The sequence below is a fragment of the Lasiodiplodia theobromae genome (genome assembly GCF_012971845.1).
Source record: "Lasiodiplodia theobromae strain AM2As chromosome Unknown scaffold_80, whole genome shotgun sequence".
Classification (NCBI taxonomy): Eukaryota; Fungi; Ascomycota; class Dothideomycetes; order Botryosphaeriales; family Botryosphaeriaceae; genus Lasiodiplodia; species Lasiodiplodia theobromae.
In genome coordinates this window covers 1-14886 of record NW_023336564.1, presented here as the reverse complement: position 1 = coordinate 14886, position 14886 = coordinate 1, and the positions used below count along the sequence as shown (strand labels likewise).

General features: G+C 49.5%; 5 protein-coding genes across 5 annotated transcripts; 1 reads left to right on the top strand and 4 right to left on the bottom strand.

Annotated features, from left to right (window-relative positions):
- Positions 1-1291: 1291 nt before the first annotated feature.
- On the bottom strand, positions 1292-2008 carry LTHEOB_12870 (Mei5 protein; the record flags this gene model as incomplete). The annotated part of the gene is made up of 1 exon (XM_035509785.1): positions 1292-2008. One exon carries the CDS (start codon positions 2006-2008, stop codon positions 1292-1294), a length of 717 nt encoding a protein of 238 aa, XP_035363383.1.
- Positions 2009-4474: 2466 nt separating this feature from the next.
- On the bottom strand, positions 4475-5023 carry LTHEOB_12869 (Dynamin family protein; the record flags this gene model as incomplete). Its single annotated transcript, XM_035509783.1, has 1 exon — positions 4475-5023. One exon carries the CDS (start codon positions 5021-5023, stop codon positions 4475-4477), a length of 549 nt encoding a protein of 182 aa, XP_035363382.1.
- An 849-nt stretch (positions 5024-5872) lies between these two features.
- LTHEOB_12868 (uncharacterized protein) lies at positions 5873-6505 on the bottom strand (the record flags this gene model as incomplete). The annotated part of the gene is made up of 1 exon (XM_035509782.1): positions 5873-6505. The coding sequence occupies one exon, from the start codon at positions 6503-6505 to the stop codon at positions 5873-5875; it is 633 nt and encodes a 210-aa protein (XP_035363381.1).
- Positions 6506-12509: 6004 nt separating this feature from the next.
- On the top strand, positions 12510-12899 carry LTHEOB_12867 (uncharacterized protein; the record flags this gene model as incomplete). Its single annotated transcript, XM_035509781.1, has 1 exon — positions 12510-12899. One exon carries the CDS (start codon positions 12510-12512, stop codon positions 12897-12899), a length of 390 nt encoding a protein of 129 aa, XP_035363380.1.
- A 1070-nt stretch (positions 12900-13969) lies between these two features.
- LTHEOB_12866 (uncharacterized protein) lies at positions 13970-14670 on the bottom strand (the record flags this gene model as incomplete). The annotated part of the gene is made up of 2 exons (XM_035509780.1): positions 13970-14204; positions 14567-14670. The coding sequence occupies 2 exons, from the start codon at positions 14668-14670 to the stop codon at positions 13970-13972; spliced, it is 339 nt and encodes a 112-aa protein (XP_035363379.1).
- Between the last annotated feature and the right edge of the window lie 216 nt (positions 14671-14886).

Here is a 14886-nt window from a genome sequence, read left to right as displayed (position 1 = left end):
TGGATAGATCTCAGATTCAACACTCGTCAAGCTCAGTCTCTCATTCTGTAGACCAAATGAGCTATCTCTTAACGGGTTCAAGCTTCGAAATCCTCTGCTAAAAGACTATTCATTCTTGTGATAACAGAAACCAGAGAGAAATTGATGAAAAATCGAAATGAAAGAACAATAAAAAATTATCGTCGTTTAAATTCTCATATGACTTTTACTTTGCCAATCGCTTCCAACTCGATTGCAAAACAATCTTAGACACCCTCTTTCCTCATCCATCTGATCTTCCTCCTTATCAGTGCTTTTGCGCTAAAAAATCACTAGCTCCCTTGGTTTCCATCTGATGAAGTGTATTTTGGGAAGGATCTTGGGAACTTTGTCGGCGAGTACGTGATGGTAGAGACTTCCGAACCGGAGGGGTAGAGGGAAGTTTCTCTATTTCTTGAGTGGCCTTCTCTATCTGACTCTTAGTGATTACGATGCCGCGGGATAAGGGGTATGGGTCTTCATCTTCTACGATGCAGAAACGAGGAAAAATCATAAGCACCGCCTCATCGTCTTTGGGGCCAGCCTTTGGGGTGCGATTGCGGTTTGGCTGCTCGGTGCTGACTCCTTTCAGTGCTATAGTCTTCCAATCGAAATCTTCGAACTGAATGAGCTCAAAGCTTGGCTCAAGCCTTTCTCTATGTCTTTGTATCGACATCCACACATCTCGGCCAGCGCAGATCAGCGGTCGGAGTTTCTCTCGGAATGTGGTCATTTCCTCTGGTGGGAGGAGATTTCGAACGTACGGCGCCATTTCCTGGAGTACCACCGACACCATTCTTTCGGACCTAGATTGCTGTTCTTCCGGAAACATGTTCAGTAACAACGATCGAGTGAAAGACTCCCTTGATTTGTGCAGCACCGCCTGCCGGAGAAGTATGTCGCGTAATCCACTATCGGTTTCCAGTAGGAAGGTTGGGTGAAAGATGTGTTTGTCGATTAGCCTGGCAAGGATTGCAAGGATCACCGTAGTACGCATCGATTTTGCTGCCGGAGAATTCGACGCTGGCAGAGGAATCCGGTGCTGGAAGTCGAGTGGTGCCCTGAGTATTGTCCAGGTATCTATTGCCTTGATTGCGGAAGTCAGCCAGCGCGAATCCGATTAGCCTGATATTACGTACCCCTAGAGAATCTTTGGTAAGGTCCTTGCGAAAGTAAGCTTCCACCAAACTGTGTACTGATTCCCACACAGCTTCGATGTTTGCCACTCTGCTTGACTTTCAGCTCAGGATTTTCCTCAGACGATGAAGATGACTTACGACTTCTCGTAGCATTCCTCGCTCAAAGTAACACCCAACCCTTCTATTGCCGTCAAGCTCTTATCCTTGGAACAGAGCTCTTGTTCAAGTACCGAGACTTTAGCCTTGGCTCGTTCGAAGGATGTTCTCACACCAGACAGTTCAGTTCGAACTTGAGTGAGCTCTTTGTCCAACCGAGAGTTCTCTATCAGAGCTTTGTTGGCCTCTCCTTCCATTTTCTTGATCTCCTTGTTTGCTTCGGACAATTTCTCCTTTTCTGCAACCCACATATTCTTGACTTGCCGTCCTTTCTCCCTGAGCTCGCTCTCGCTTGCCATGAGCCGGTTCACATTCTCCTCTTGAGCTTTGCTCAATTCCTCTAAGCCACTGATCTTGCCATCCAGAGCTGATTTCTCATCCTTGAATCGGTCGTACTCTCTCTCGTAAGCTCTGATTAACCGCCTACTTGCCTTCTCACTTTCCTCTTCAAGCTCCCGGTTCTTCTCCCTGAGGCCTTGAATCTCTCTATCTTTCGACAGCACTGACTGTTCGAGGGGAGGGATCTGGTCTATCAGCTCAGCTACATAGCGGTATTCTGAGTTCGAAGCCAGAGTCTTGACCGTTGCGGTGAACTTTCGGGCAAGATCGATCGAGCTTGAAAAACATTTGAGATCTGCCTTGCGGCTACCATCGTCTGACGATGACAGTGGTGCAGGCTCTGCCTTGGTTGACATGACGAATGAGGTTCTTGTGTGTAGAGAAGAAAGTTAGAGGGATTCAGATCAAAGATGTGGAAGAATAGTAGATGACTTTGTCTTTGTAGATGACTTTGTCTTTGTAGATGACTCTATTCCAATTCAATCTTATAAAGACAGAATCAAAATGCATTGATGCTGCTTTCTTTGATTTAATCAGCCCGACAATTTCGATCAAGCCCTGTACTTCAAATATGACGTGTCGCCACTCTATTTGGCTGCGTACGATTCATTGGAAATATCATCGCACTTGCGACTAACACAGCAATTCGCATCATGGTGTACTTCGTGACACTACTTATTCAATCTAAAACGACCCTGGAAAGCGTAACCCATCAGTCTGAATTGTTCATGCAAAATATCAAATAGATCATAGGCGGTATTTTTGGGTTAACCTGAGTCGCAAGATTACAAAAGGTACATTTCGTGTCATCAACATTTAGCGAATTTTACAAGGCTATAGGAGCTAGCATATGATCACGCGTGAGCCTCACCTTCCGAGTACCTATTTTCCAAGACAGTATGATCTCGTCTCCACTCCTGATAAATATGTTACTACGAAGGAAAGTGAAGCCCTGCTAGCTATCTGTTATTGAGCTGTCTTGCCATGTATCGTGCATCTTGCATCTCTAATATCGCTCCTCAACTTTCCCTACATTGGTTCTTTGTCTTTGTAAATACCATCGTATATATTTTCCGAGGATAGACTGAAGAATGTCATCACTCGGACGTATTTTTCCTCCAGTTTTGTGCTTCTCCACTTTGATATTCGGAATCATTAGGCTATGTTATTAATAACTGTTATGTCAATTTGGTTGGAGTATATTTGAAAGGCTATTTACGCCACTACATAGGAATAAATAGCGAACATTGGGAGTAGCATCATCTACTTTCTAGCATGAAATACTACTTAAATCATTCCCAACAGCCGCACTATGACAAAATTTACAGAGTACTGCCAGTGAAGTCTTCTTCATTATAGAGACTACTAAGGTATTGAGACAGCCAGCTCCTTACAAAGGACTGAAAAAAAAATAATTACATCTGCAGGTAAGAGTAACATTGTGGGTATTGCAGCGTATGCAACCACATGCATCTGATATATTTGCCCGTGGTTCCGCTAATGTTGAAGCAAGGTGCGTCGATTCTTTGCGTTATTCTGAACACAGATCTAAGCTAAGCCAAATCAAGTTTTCGAATCCAGAACGCCCCTTACTCAAATGGCGTGACAGGCACAACGCATACAGAATTTGCTGGGGAGTACGGTGCTCTCCACCCAGCAAAGAAGCGTAACACTAAGTGTGCAGCAATCCGGTTCATCCTGCAGCACCTTGTCAAAGCGGAATTTGCCAGATAGTCCAGTTGAGTTCGACCAATGCAAGCGTCGAAAGTAAAAATCTTTTGTCAACCCAGTCTTACTCACTCCAAGAGCTCAGTGGCAGGCTACACGAATTGTTTTTCCCTACCGGAAACATTTTTGTTTCTCCACCAGTCGAACAATAAATAACGTGATTGATAAGCGAGCTGCGCACCTTACTAACGCCGCACGGTTTTGCGGACTGATATCTCGACGCCACAACAAGCTATTAAAATGCATTAAATCTATCTACTATACGTTCAACTATCACCAGCTCTTCTTCTTGGCTGAGCTTCCGTCCGTTGGCCTCGCGATCGCGCCGGGGGTTCGCTCCACCGCGTCGGCTACCGAGAGTGCTTGGGGGCACGGCGTAGAGGGCTGCAGCGCGTCACTCGCTCAAAGGCGCGTCTCTTTTACGAGCTTGTATGGCTAGCTTGATACTCACTTCATTGTAAGATGTCAAGAGGTTGTATTGTGGATGCGCCACGTCTGAAGGTAGGCAAGACATGCTTGATGGTAGAGTGCGCAGCTCGCCGATCAACCATGTTAAGGTATTCTTTTCGTCGGGTGCGCCTGCCATGACGTCACCCCTTCGCGATACGACCTCATTCCGCTCACGATAGGTCTACTGTAAGGCTCCGTGCGCGTTCACTACGAGTGATATACAAGGGCAACAATGCAGAGTGGTAAGGCCAATCGAGTTAAGATTTCCATTGTGGGCAGCAGCGCGACGTTCAGGCAATAGTAGCCATATTAAAGGCTTTTTCTCTATTTACCGCTGATCTGTTTGTAGCATATAAACCAGCATGTCGGTGGCATGAGCTCGGAGTTGAAGAGCACAAACAGTACCCATCCGAAACATCTTCAAAGTTCCAGAGCCGGCGACTCGCGAGCCTTTGAGAATTCCACGTGTGTATACACTAAGAGCAAAACAAAGAGTGTCACGTCGATTCTGTACTCTGAGCACAACACGCACGCGGCAGGTGGTGTACAGAGAAACGGGAGGAAAAGGTTCAATTCAACTCAAGTCAACCAACGCTCTCGGTCCCATTCAAAAAGACATCGCATCCCAAGCACCCCTCCACACACTAAACCTCAACAAACTCCCAAACCATCTCATCAGCTTCCCAGTTCCCAATCACAGCCAGAATATTCACCCCACCTTCCACCTTCACCCCCACGCGCTTCAGCCCCCAATGTTCCATTAGCAAAACGCTCCCCACGCCCTCGGGCCTCTCGCGAACGTGAAATCGCTCCCACATCTGGTGCCAGCCAGTCGAGCAACGCAACTGTAGCCACCAATCGCGGCCCAGATACGCTCCGGAAACGCCATTCCGGAACCCCAGCCACCCGTTCGTCTCGACGCAGTCCCAGTGCGACGCGCGACCGGCGGGCTGAGAGAGAATGATCCTGCCTCCGTGCAGTGTTACCACTTCGCCCGACGACACGGCCCTGATCAACCAGGTGCGTCCGGGCCGGGGTGTTAGCGAGCTCGCTGGTTGGGCAGTGATGGAGATGGGATCGTAGTCATCGTGGAGGCCGGCGGCGTCGCTTTCTGGGGGTGTCGCGGCGGCCGTGTAGGTGGTTGAATTGTCATCGTCAGGGTCCGCAATGGGTGATGCGGAGACAAGCGTCATGATAATGGAATACTGGGCGAAGGTGCTGCAGGAGCTAGGTTTGTCCAGGCCGTGCAGTTCTATGATATATAATCCATTCCACCTGGCCCTTGGATCCACTCAACAAGGGATTTCTGCCTCAACCGTCCACGCAGTCAGAAAATTAAGTTGCACACACAAATCGCTGAGGTCTGATCCCTTACGTCCATCCTGTTCTGCACCCCAGGGTACAAGGGCTTCATGACCCTAGGATAGAAAATGAATAGGCATCAAGACAGCTTCCTCACCCACTCCGAGGAGAAGCTAGAGTGGTCCTTGCTTTTTAAGCCTTGCGAGTAACCCAAAGCGAAGTTGCCGCGCTGTAGTATGTAGTAGGGTGTCCTGGAATCAACGTCGCGGCAGCCACCGTACGATTACTAAATAAAATTAAATGGGCAAAGAAATGAGTCAAATTAGAAAAGGGTGATAGGCGCTGCAATGTACAGACGAGTTTTGTGTCCCCGCATAAACCTGAATGAACCAATCTAATCCAGTTAAACGCTATACAGTATAGGCGCTGTGTCGTAACGTGGGGTATTGTGACAGCTGGAGCCTATAAACCCCAATATTTCGTGCCCAACACTGCAATGCTGCACTCTTTTTCTTTTTTCTTTTCTTTTTTTAAAAAAAAGAAAGGCAGCAAGCAGAGGATTATTACTGCCTCGTCACATAATCACTGTACAAGAGCCTTCAGACTCAAACCACGGAGCGTAGATCTGACGTCCGCACTCCCGTTCCCCTCAGCACAGCCTTGATCTCATCCTTGCACTCAAGACCGTGCACCCATCGGTGGATCTCGTTAATCCAGCGCGCAAGCTCCCGCGCGGCAACTCAGTGCTGAGAGCAGTCCGCCGTCACGAGCCGCTCCATAACGCAACCGTCGCACTCCGCAGAGGCGTCGACACGCACGCGCAGAGCCCAGACGATGTACTGACTACCCACAAAGGTGATTCCGTAGTGGCGCAAGTCATCAACAGGCACTGGTACCCACTGATCGTTTTGGGAAACCACTGCAGAGCGGTAGAGGCGGAATCGATTATAGAGCGCGATGGCGCCGGCGGCCGCGACCTGGGCGATAGCAACATGTTTGGGCTCGCCGTCGCGCTTAAACTCGATGGTGAGGTAAGGACAAAGCGCATTGCTTTTGGCATACGTGACCGTCTGCAACTGGAATGAGTACTCGTAATTAAAGCCGCGCAGGGACAGCCGATAGCTGCAATCCGGCCGCACGTCGCCAGCCCACGCGGCACCAGCGGCAGCATTCCCTAAACCTGCATCCTCTTCCGGGAGCAACACTGGCGGGACTTGCCACGTGTCGTCGTCCGGCAGAGAAACTGGCTGGACCATGCGTTCGGCGCGCAGCAGCGAGCCTTCCGCCACCCGCACTGCCCATCGCTGGCCCCGGAAGAAGCAGTCCTTGCCAAAGGTGGCGAACTCAGCCTCGCCAAGGCCTTGCAGCCTCATCTCTCGGTATTCTTCTACAATTCCCTCGAACCCGTGTGTATCATCCTCCACCCAAACGTCGATTTGTGCCAGGCCTGGGAGCTGGCGGTAGTCGGACGGCGCGTCAGACGTGCCAAAAATGTGCAAACGCGCTTGGATTTGCCCGCTTGGCTTTGTCGATGTCAATGCGGCGTGGCTGGAGGACTAGTTATGGAAAGCGGGGGCTGCGGACGTTGGTACGCATGCTACGGGGCGCGGCGGCAGTATTCGCCGCAGAGCTGACAACGGAGGGCGCGTGCATCGAGCTCATTGGGGGCGACGGCGGCGACGCTGGCCCATCGCGGGCATCTTCGGGGGAGATGGGGGTGCCTCAGCCACGCCCTCGTCTGCTGGCGCGCCCAGCTGCCCGTGGGAGTTGTGACATATTCTTTTTGCGCACGCGCTTCCAGAGTTTCGCGGTGTCGGACGGGTTCGTCGCTGGTGGGAAAAACTGTTGGGTCGATAAGGCGGTGATGCTATTTAAATGTGCTGTGGATGTTTTATACGGCAAAGAGCGAGTAGACATTGTCGTGAGAGCGGCGTTGTGGAGGTAGGTTATGGTGGGCAGGATGCTGGACTATTTTCTTGGTCTGGTTGTTTTAGCGTTGCCCTGAGCAACCGGTTTCTTTAGTAATCAGCGCACTCCGACCCCTCATTGCACGACCCTAAAGCCTGAGATATATAGATTAGCTTGTGCTGGCTACGATAATTTCTATGGAAACATAAAAGCCATCCTACATACATTGTCGCGCCTTCCATCCAACTCCGCCTAGCGATTATGCAGCTACTATTGCGCCCTCCCATCATTCCTATCTCGACTGGACAGTCGAACGGTCAACTTCAGGGACTGATCACTGCCTTAACCAAACTTATTTCTCGTCTCTATAACTCAATTAGCCCATCAACCAGTGAGCGAGTCCGCCAGTCCTATCTCCCACTCCAGCCATCCCAGCATAAATGAAAGCTCGCCTCAACTCTTACCTACTAATAGAATGTGAGACTAACCGTTAGATGACCAATGTATTACTATGTAATGCCGGATTTGCTTAAGCTCTCTGTTTGCTTCGGCTATAGTGTAAATGTCTGTAGCCAGCGCCACTCATTAGTCGAGAACAACCAAAAATTCATCATCAGCTTCGGGGACTGGTTCCCGTGTTGAGGCTCACATGATCTAGTTCCATTATTTAGTTTGCCTTATCGGTTTAATCGATCTTTACCAAGAATGATTGTAGTAACCCGGCTAATTGGGTTTCAGTGACCATTCCTCCTGTGGTGCAGGAGCTGGGCTTATCACGTGAACAGCGAATATAGCTAGCCGAGGTAACTGAAAGCTACTCCTCCGACCGCCCGCGCACGGTGTGAGAAACAACCAATCGGAGCGGAATGAATTGGAAAGAGGGCTATTTACAATAAAGCAGTGTGTGGCAATGGGCTAGAGGAGTAAATCACAGAGCTTTTCATGAGGACTAATGCTTCTGAATTACTTACAACCTTATTTTCTAGAGCTTGAGGCGCAACTATCCAGGATTAAAAATCCAAACACGGCTCATTTGCCTTATTAGAGACGGTTCGGCTGCCCAGATTTGAAAGGAAAGTCCAACATGGCTTCTCAGCTGAGATTAGGATTCAGGGGGAGGCACAGAACCCTTCAATTTAGGGGATATCTCGGCTTCCGACAGGGACCTTCTCGATATCGCCTAGCGCGCTAGTGAGGAAAGCCTAAACGTTCTGCGCTGGTGCAACACACAAGACGGTCTGCAGCAGGCCCATGCGCGATAGATTCCTTCATTCTATGTGCCTATCTCAAAGGAAGGGATAATACCCTTCCCCTGCATGGAAGCGGCAAAACTATCATCGCTCATGATTCCTATTCAGTGGTGGGCCGACTATGGCTGACAAGCCACAAACATTTTGTCCCAGGGATGTTCTCCAATAGAAGCAAGCTTGATCTACTTGCGATTTCAGACAGAAGAAGGGGCGAATTCTCCAGCTATTGTTGACATTGTATATTTCTCCATCCACCCCCTCCTCTTTCGTTTCGTCGATTCCCCAAGGCTAACAGGCCACCAAGGGTAGCATCAACAGGCGTGTCTTTAACACTATGAGCACTTCTATGAGGGGTTCTGGTCAGAAGACTGGAGGGTCTTCTCCTATTGTGGAACAACTACTCCTGCAGGCTGAAGACGACGATCCAACAGGAAGGACCTCCAAGATTCGGAACACCTGGTCGAGCTACTGGAGTGCTCCAGTCTTGATGACTGCACTCTTTGTGGCAGGTGTATCTTTTGGGTCAGGCCATCACGTCTTTTATCGGTCTTTGAACAACACCGTGGTCTCCTCTCCCGAGCAACAGCAATGGGCCATCCGAATTGGGACTGGATTAACTTTTCTTGCAAAGGCCAGCTTTTCTGCTGCAGTCGGGATCGCTTTTATGCAGTACATCTGGATCGTGGTCAAGAAGAGACCCATGGAGATCGACAGCCTAGACGCGTTGTTTTCCTTGACGACGAGCGTGCAGTCGTTTCTGAACTTCCGAGTCCTCAGCAATGCAAAAGTATTGGTCATGCTTGCAACAACCCCGTGGTACGTGTGCCGATCAAGAATAGAGAAAAGGAAAAGAATATTGATTGGATTTTCTGACGCCGTCTTGTTGCGCAGGCTGTTGCCATTAATGGCAGCGATTACTCCATCTACACTTTCTGTCAAGTCGAGAATGGACCACAACACAACTACTGGCATTGTTCCATACCCACATTTCTCTCTTGATTCCGCGGAAAAGCTTCGAGTCTGGTCTGATCAGGTCGGAGTCAGCATGATGAGCTCCCCGTCGCCTGCCGTGGTACGCTTACTCACCGCTACTGCGTCTTCGACTAGGATCCTCTCCATAGACGCGCCGTTCCCAAACGCATCTTACTCCTACCAGTTTACGGGCCCTTCCTTGAAGTGCGACCCTCTTTCCGTTGCAATCCAATCCAAGGAGCCGGTAGGCAGTTGCCAGAATTGCAGCTCTCTGTCTGAAGCTTGGCAAACTTCGTTCAACATCGACATGACGTCCGTCTGGTATACCGCAGTCGCTCCTGACGGGCTGAACAACTTTATTTTCATCAGGACAGGCGGAGACCCAATGCGTGGAGCAACCCCAAAGGATATTAGCTGTCAGATGTGGAACGCTTCCTACTTGGTCGAAGTAGAATATCTCAATGGAGTCCAATCGACCGTTGTGCGGAGTTTGGATCTCATTTCTCCAGTGACAGTCACGTCTCAGGACCCTGTGGACGAACTTCCAGGCTCCAGCAAGCCATTTGTGTCGATGTTCATGGCCATGGCAAACCTGCTATCTGGGACAGTAGCAACCCCTAACGGCTTATCTTCCTCGGGACTGAAAGGGGGAGACCTGGCAATCATGAACACCGGCATAATGGCATGTCCAGAGATACTTCAAATCTGGCGAACCGCCGGGTTTCTCAGTGCTCCTCCTATGGACCAAGTCACATCGCCGTGGATGTGTCGAAATCAGTCGGTAGAAAAGGCCGTCGAAGACCTTTTCCGTAACTTTACCTTGAGCATAGTGAGCAGTGAAGTCCTATCAAAAAAAATGGCATCCGAGATTTCTATTTCGTATCCTCGAAACTACTGGCATTACTCTACGAGGGACCTACTCCTTGCCTACGCTGTAGGGACCCTGGCCACTTTCATCTCAATCCTTCTCGGGACCTGGGCATTTTATGTAAACGGTTACAGTGCAAGCACATCGTTTTCGACCATCCTTGCTACGACCCGGAACCTTGGCCTTGACGGGTTAGCACAGTCCAATTCGATGGGGTTGCAGCCGCTTCCTCCGACTGTTCGGAAGACGAGATTGCAGTGCAAAGTGTCCAAAGCCGATCAGAGCGTTGCATACCCAGAGTTCAGAGTTAGAGGAGCAGCTATTTCTTCGGACAGCGCCTGAGCTTGGATAGATGTTGCTATTCGACGGAAACATGGAGAGCATCACCCCTGCAGAAGAATTGGATATCTTTTGAAACCTGATGGAACTTGATCATGCGAGGCTCAAACTGGGAAGCGACCTGCGAAGCTAAAGGTGGACTTCTGGCTATTCTTCTGCATAGAGAGTGGCGTTAGTTATTATAGAACTCGGTCACGCGAGCCTCAAAATGGGAACCTGTTCGCGAAGCCGATAATGGGTTTCTTGTTTGTTCTTCTAACTGACTAGTGGTGTTGGCTATAGACATTTACACTGTAGTCGAGGCAAATAGAAAGCCTAATCAGATCAGGCATTAAGGCATCGATCATTCAACGATTGGGCTCATGTTCCATCAAGAGGTTTTGTTGCCGGGGAAAGAGCGGTCGTCTTTTGCAACATCAAAGGTTCTCCATGTATATGCAACCCCATCGCCGGGAGAACTCCTAGATTTAGGAAACGTGAAGTCCGTAAAAGTTCCAGGAAAGAAATTTTCACCGATCAAAGTAGTGTTTCGAATGAATCGAGCACACCACTGAATTTTGCACCCTCTAAAGTTACTAGCCATCTGCTCCTCGTCCGACGAGAGGTACGTGTTGACTATAACAAGCTCGACGATCGTGCTACTGCGCACTTTGTCATTGCCACTCTCGCAATTGATGCGGCAGGTGTTGCGAACCCCTGATATTCTTGGGCTCTTGCTACTGCCAGTGACCACTTGATGGTACACGAAGGTGATTGCCACTGACTAGCGCTAACCGATCGCATTAGTCGCAGGAGGCGTGATCTATTTTCGCCTAAAACGCAGGGCCGATGCGGACCGTACCGTCTCGGGAACTCGGGCGATGCTAATGCCTAAATCCGATCAGCCACCGTCGACTAAACCATATCCGATGCGGAGATAGTGCGCACCTGAGGCTCACCTCAATACTAGACTCTATAGATCCTCCGCCTGAACCAAGTCACTACTTTCTACCAACAAAAAACAAAAAACAACTAGGCAAACGGCCGCTAATCAAACTCTGGGCCAAAAAACTCGATGTTGCACACCGGCTCGATCGGTAGTCACCGGAAAAGTGGGTCGAGATCGTGATAAGGTTGCGGCCGGTTCCTTAAGTCGCAAAACTATGTCGTATGCGGAGACCGTCCCGATCAGAGGCCTCTAAACTTGTACAATGAAGGTTACAGTCAGTAGGAGTCTTCTCCGATAACCATGGCGCATGAAACAAGGGATGCAATGCACATGACCGTTAAGGACAGCGTAGACGCGGTATCCATACTGCATTATCCGAATGCGTGCCCACAATCTTTTTGCTGTCAAAAGAATAAATCGGTTGCGGGCCAGTCACGAGCCAGCTCCATCCACACGCATTGAACAAGAGGGTAATTTAGAAGCTACTGTACGACTTTCAAGTGTGGCGGGTGTAGTTCATGTTTCTTTTCACGATGCAAAACCTTATTTCTATATGTGATCGAAAGCCTTTTTGCAACAAGTTAGCGGTGATAAGCAATCACGTACTATCTTCTATCAGCCTCTATGTAAAAAGCTCTACTGAATGGGAAGCTCCTGTGTTCTACCACTAGCTTTTTCGGAGTTTTCAGGGTCAGAAAACCTCCCAAAGCTCCGGGTTACAGGCTTTGAAGTACGGTAAGGCTGGACCATAGTAGACATCGTGGATAAGTACACACTCAGAGGTCTAGACATCGGAGTTAAAGTTCGCGACTCGAGGTAATATATATCTGGGCAACCCGACACATTAGAAGCCATCATTGCGATAACAATCTCTACTCACAAGAATCTGTCAAACCCTCTACTCCACTGCTGTTAATCAACTTTTTATTGCACTAATATCTTATACTCCCAAATTTTCTACCCAATAGGGATGTATATTTCAAACTTCATCGTGGCTATCCTAGCCCTTAGAGCTCTCGTCCTCGGTGTTCCTCTCGAGAGGCGCCAGGCCGCTACCTCGATCGCTACGGCGCCCCTCTTCCCTCGATCCCAACCTCGTCCCTCCTCCAGCTATGCTCGGCCCACATGGCCTCAAGAGCTCAACGCCTTCCTCCATACCGATCACTGCTAGGGATGCACCCAAGACTGAAGCAGCCTCCGTCACCGATGCCACCTCGATTGCTGCAGCGCCCCTCTCCATCGCCCTTCCCAGTCTCGTCCCTCCTCCAGCTATGCTTGGCCCATATAGCCTCAAGAGCCTCACGCTTTCATCTACATCCGTCTCCACCCAGGCACCCTCGATTACCGATCTCGGGCAGCAGCTTGGCACCCTTGCCGCCATCGCGTCTAACAGCGCACCTTCTGCATCTTCTGCTCCCGCCGCCGCGAAGGCGAAATCGGATGTGGTTGGAAGGCTCATCAGCAAGTTCCTTACTGCCTTGCACGGCCTGCTCCGCTTTTAGACAGATCCTAGCGATACATTTGTCTTATTCTAGTCCGAGGTATTATTTTTGATCGTATAGATCCCAGAGATCATTGTTTGGTTGGTAGGCCCTGGAGGCTAGGGAGTACGATGCCTTTGACGGACACGAATATATCCGAAATTTCTAGGTCGAAGTCTCCTCATCCTAGTCGAATTGCGTCTATCTTGTAGATACGACCTAGTTTGAGTAGGCTATGTAGCTATCGTTATTCTATGATCGAAGTCTCATTAATGGAAAATGAGCTTGATCACCTTCTTGATCTATTGTCAGATACGTTCATTAGTTTAGTAATTTATTCTTGAGACAGTTTGGGCACTGCAGCGGCGTGATTGACATCGTCAACTTTGGAGGCGGTATCAGCATGTTCGAGCCATTCACCCAAATCTTGATCATTTGGTCCGAATTTTTCTTTCACATGCGCTACATGACGATTCCGATTTATACAAAGAGCTTTCTTCATGGGTTCTGAAGCAACGAAAGGCATCATTCACGCTCAAATTGCAAAGACAAGCGTCAACTCGGCACCAATGTGGCCAACTTCGCCTTCCATTGATTGAAGCGGATCTTGACGCTATACTGCTCAACCTACGCCACTTGAGTATTGCTTAGGATCCCGACTCGGCTGGACAGCCAACCAGGACAACCAAGCATCATATCCTATACGGTTCAGAGTACAAGCTGTTACTCATACTGGCCAAGTTCAAGGTCGGCCACAAAAGCGGCGTGCATCCGTCAAGCTTGTCGGCGGCGCAGATACTACACTGTGCTGTAGCTCAGATGTTTCTCCCTGCCACCCTGAGTGAAGTGCCTTTTCGTAGAACAATATACAATTTCCTGATTGAGCGGCTCCAGACGACTCTATCCGCGTCTGATGAGCCTGCAGCGGAATAAATGTGAGCGGGCGGTGGCCGGTAACTGCTACAGATTGTCATTTCCTGATCGCGAAACAAGATCTCAACCTGTGCCGGCGAGCACTTGACGAGAGATAAAAGGTCAATATTCTTCCAGAGCACAAGCCACGCGTTCTAAAGAAGACGTAAAAGCTCGTTTCACCACGTTCCAAGCACCGATGCCGAGCCCGCAATCGCTCGCAGTATCTGCAAAAGCCTGTACGCTCCAAACAAGGTTATGGCCGAGGTCTCGCTATTGAGCGCGAGCTGAAGCGAGTCCTTCATGACGGGAGACGGAGCCGTGGTGACGGCGTAATTGACCGTCTTGCTCTCGAGCACGTTGCCCAAGTTGTGGCGTGGGACGAGATCGTTGGGGAAGATGAGGACGGTGGTTCTGCGGCTCACGAGGTGTTAATTAAGACGCCATATGAACATAAAGAGCGGTGAATTGAGTAAGGCTATTGAAACAATAGTAGCCAGCAGTGCAAACACTTACAAAGAGTTATCAATAAACAACCATCTGCTGGGAGTAGGTGGAAAAACGGGGATGCGCGTACACAATGTGTCAATAGAAGGCAGAAAGGACACGGAGTGCTACCTGAAGGACTCTACTGGGCACGACGTCGGCCGAAGATTTTTGGCTGTTTCTTATTAGTAAGTAAAAGGGCCGGAATAAGAAGGGTCGGAATGAAAAGGTCTGGAGTTACCTTGAAAATTGCTGGTACTACAGCGTCGCATTGCACAAGTTTCATATACGCATCGAAGAGCTCGTCTGCACAGCCGTCGATCTCGCCGCCTTGCAGCTCAGACAGGGTGAGTGTCCTAAGCCCGTCCTCGGACCTGAGGTCGGTGGTGCTCATGACCGGGCTTGCAGAGTGTTTTGATCCTAAGGTGTATGGATTAGATTGGATTAATTGGTCTATTCAGGCTAAGATGTCTTCTGTGGAGACACTAGAGCCGTCCGTACTTTTCTGTGTCATCGGTCCTCTTGTCCCTTGCCTCATTTCTCAGCCCAACTCCGTTTAGTGATCGTGCAGTGACTGTACCTCCCCACAGGTTCTATCCTGGCCGGACAG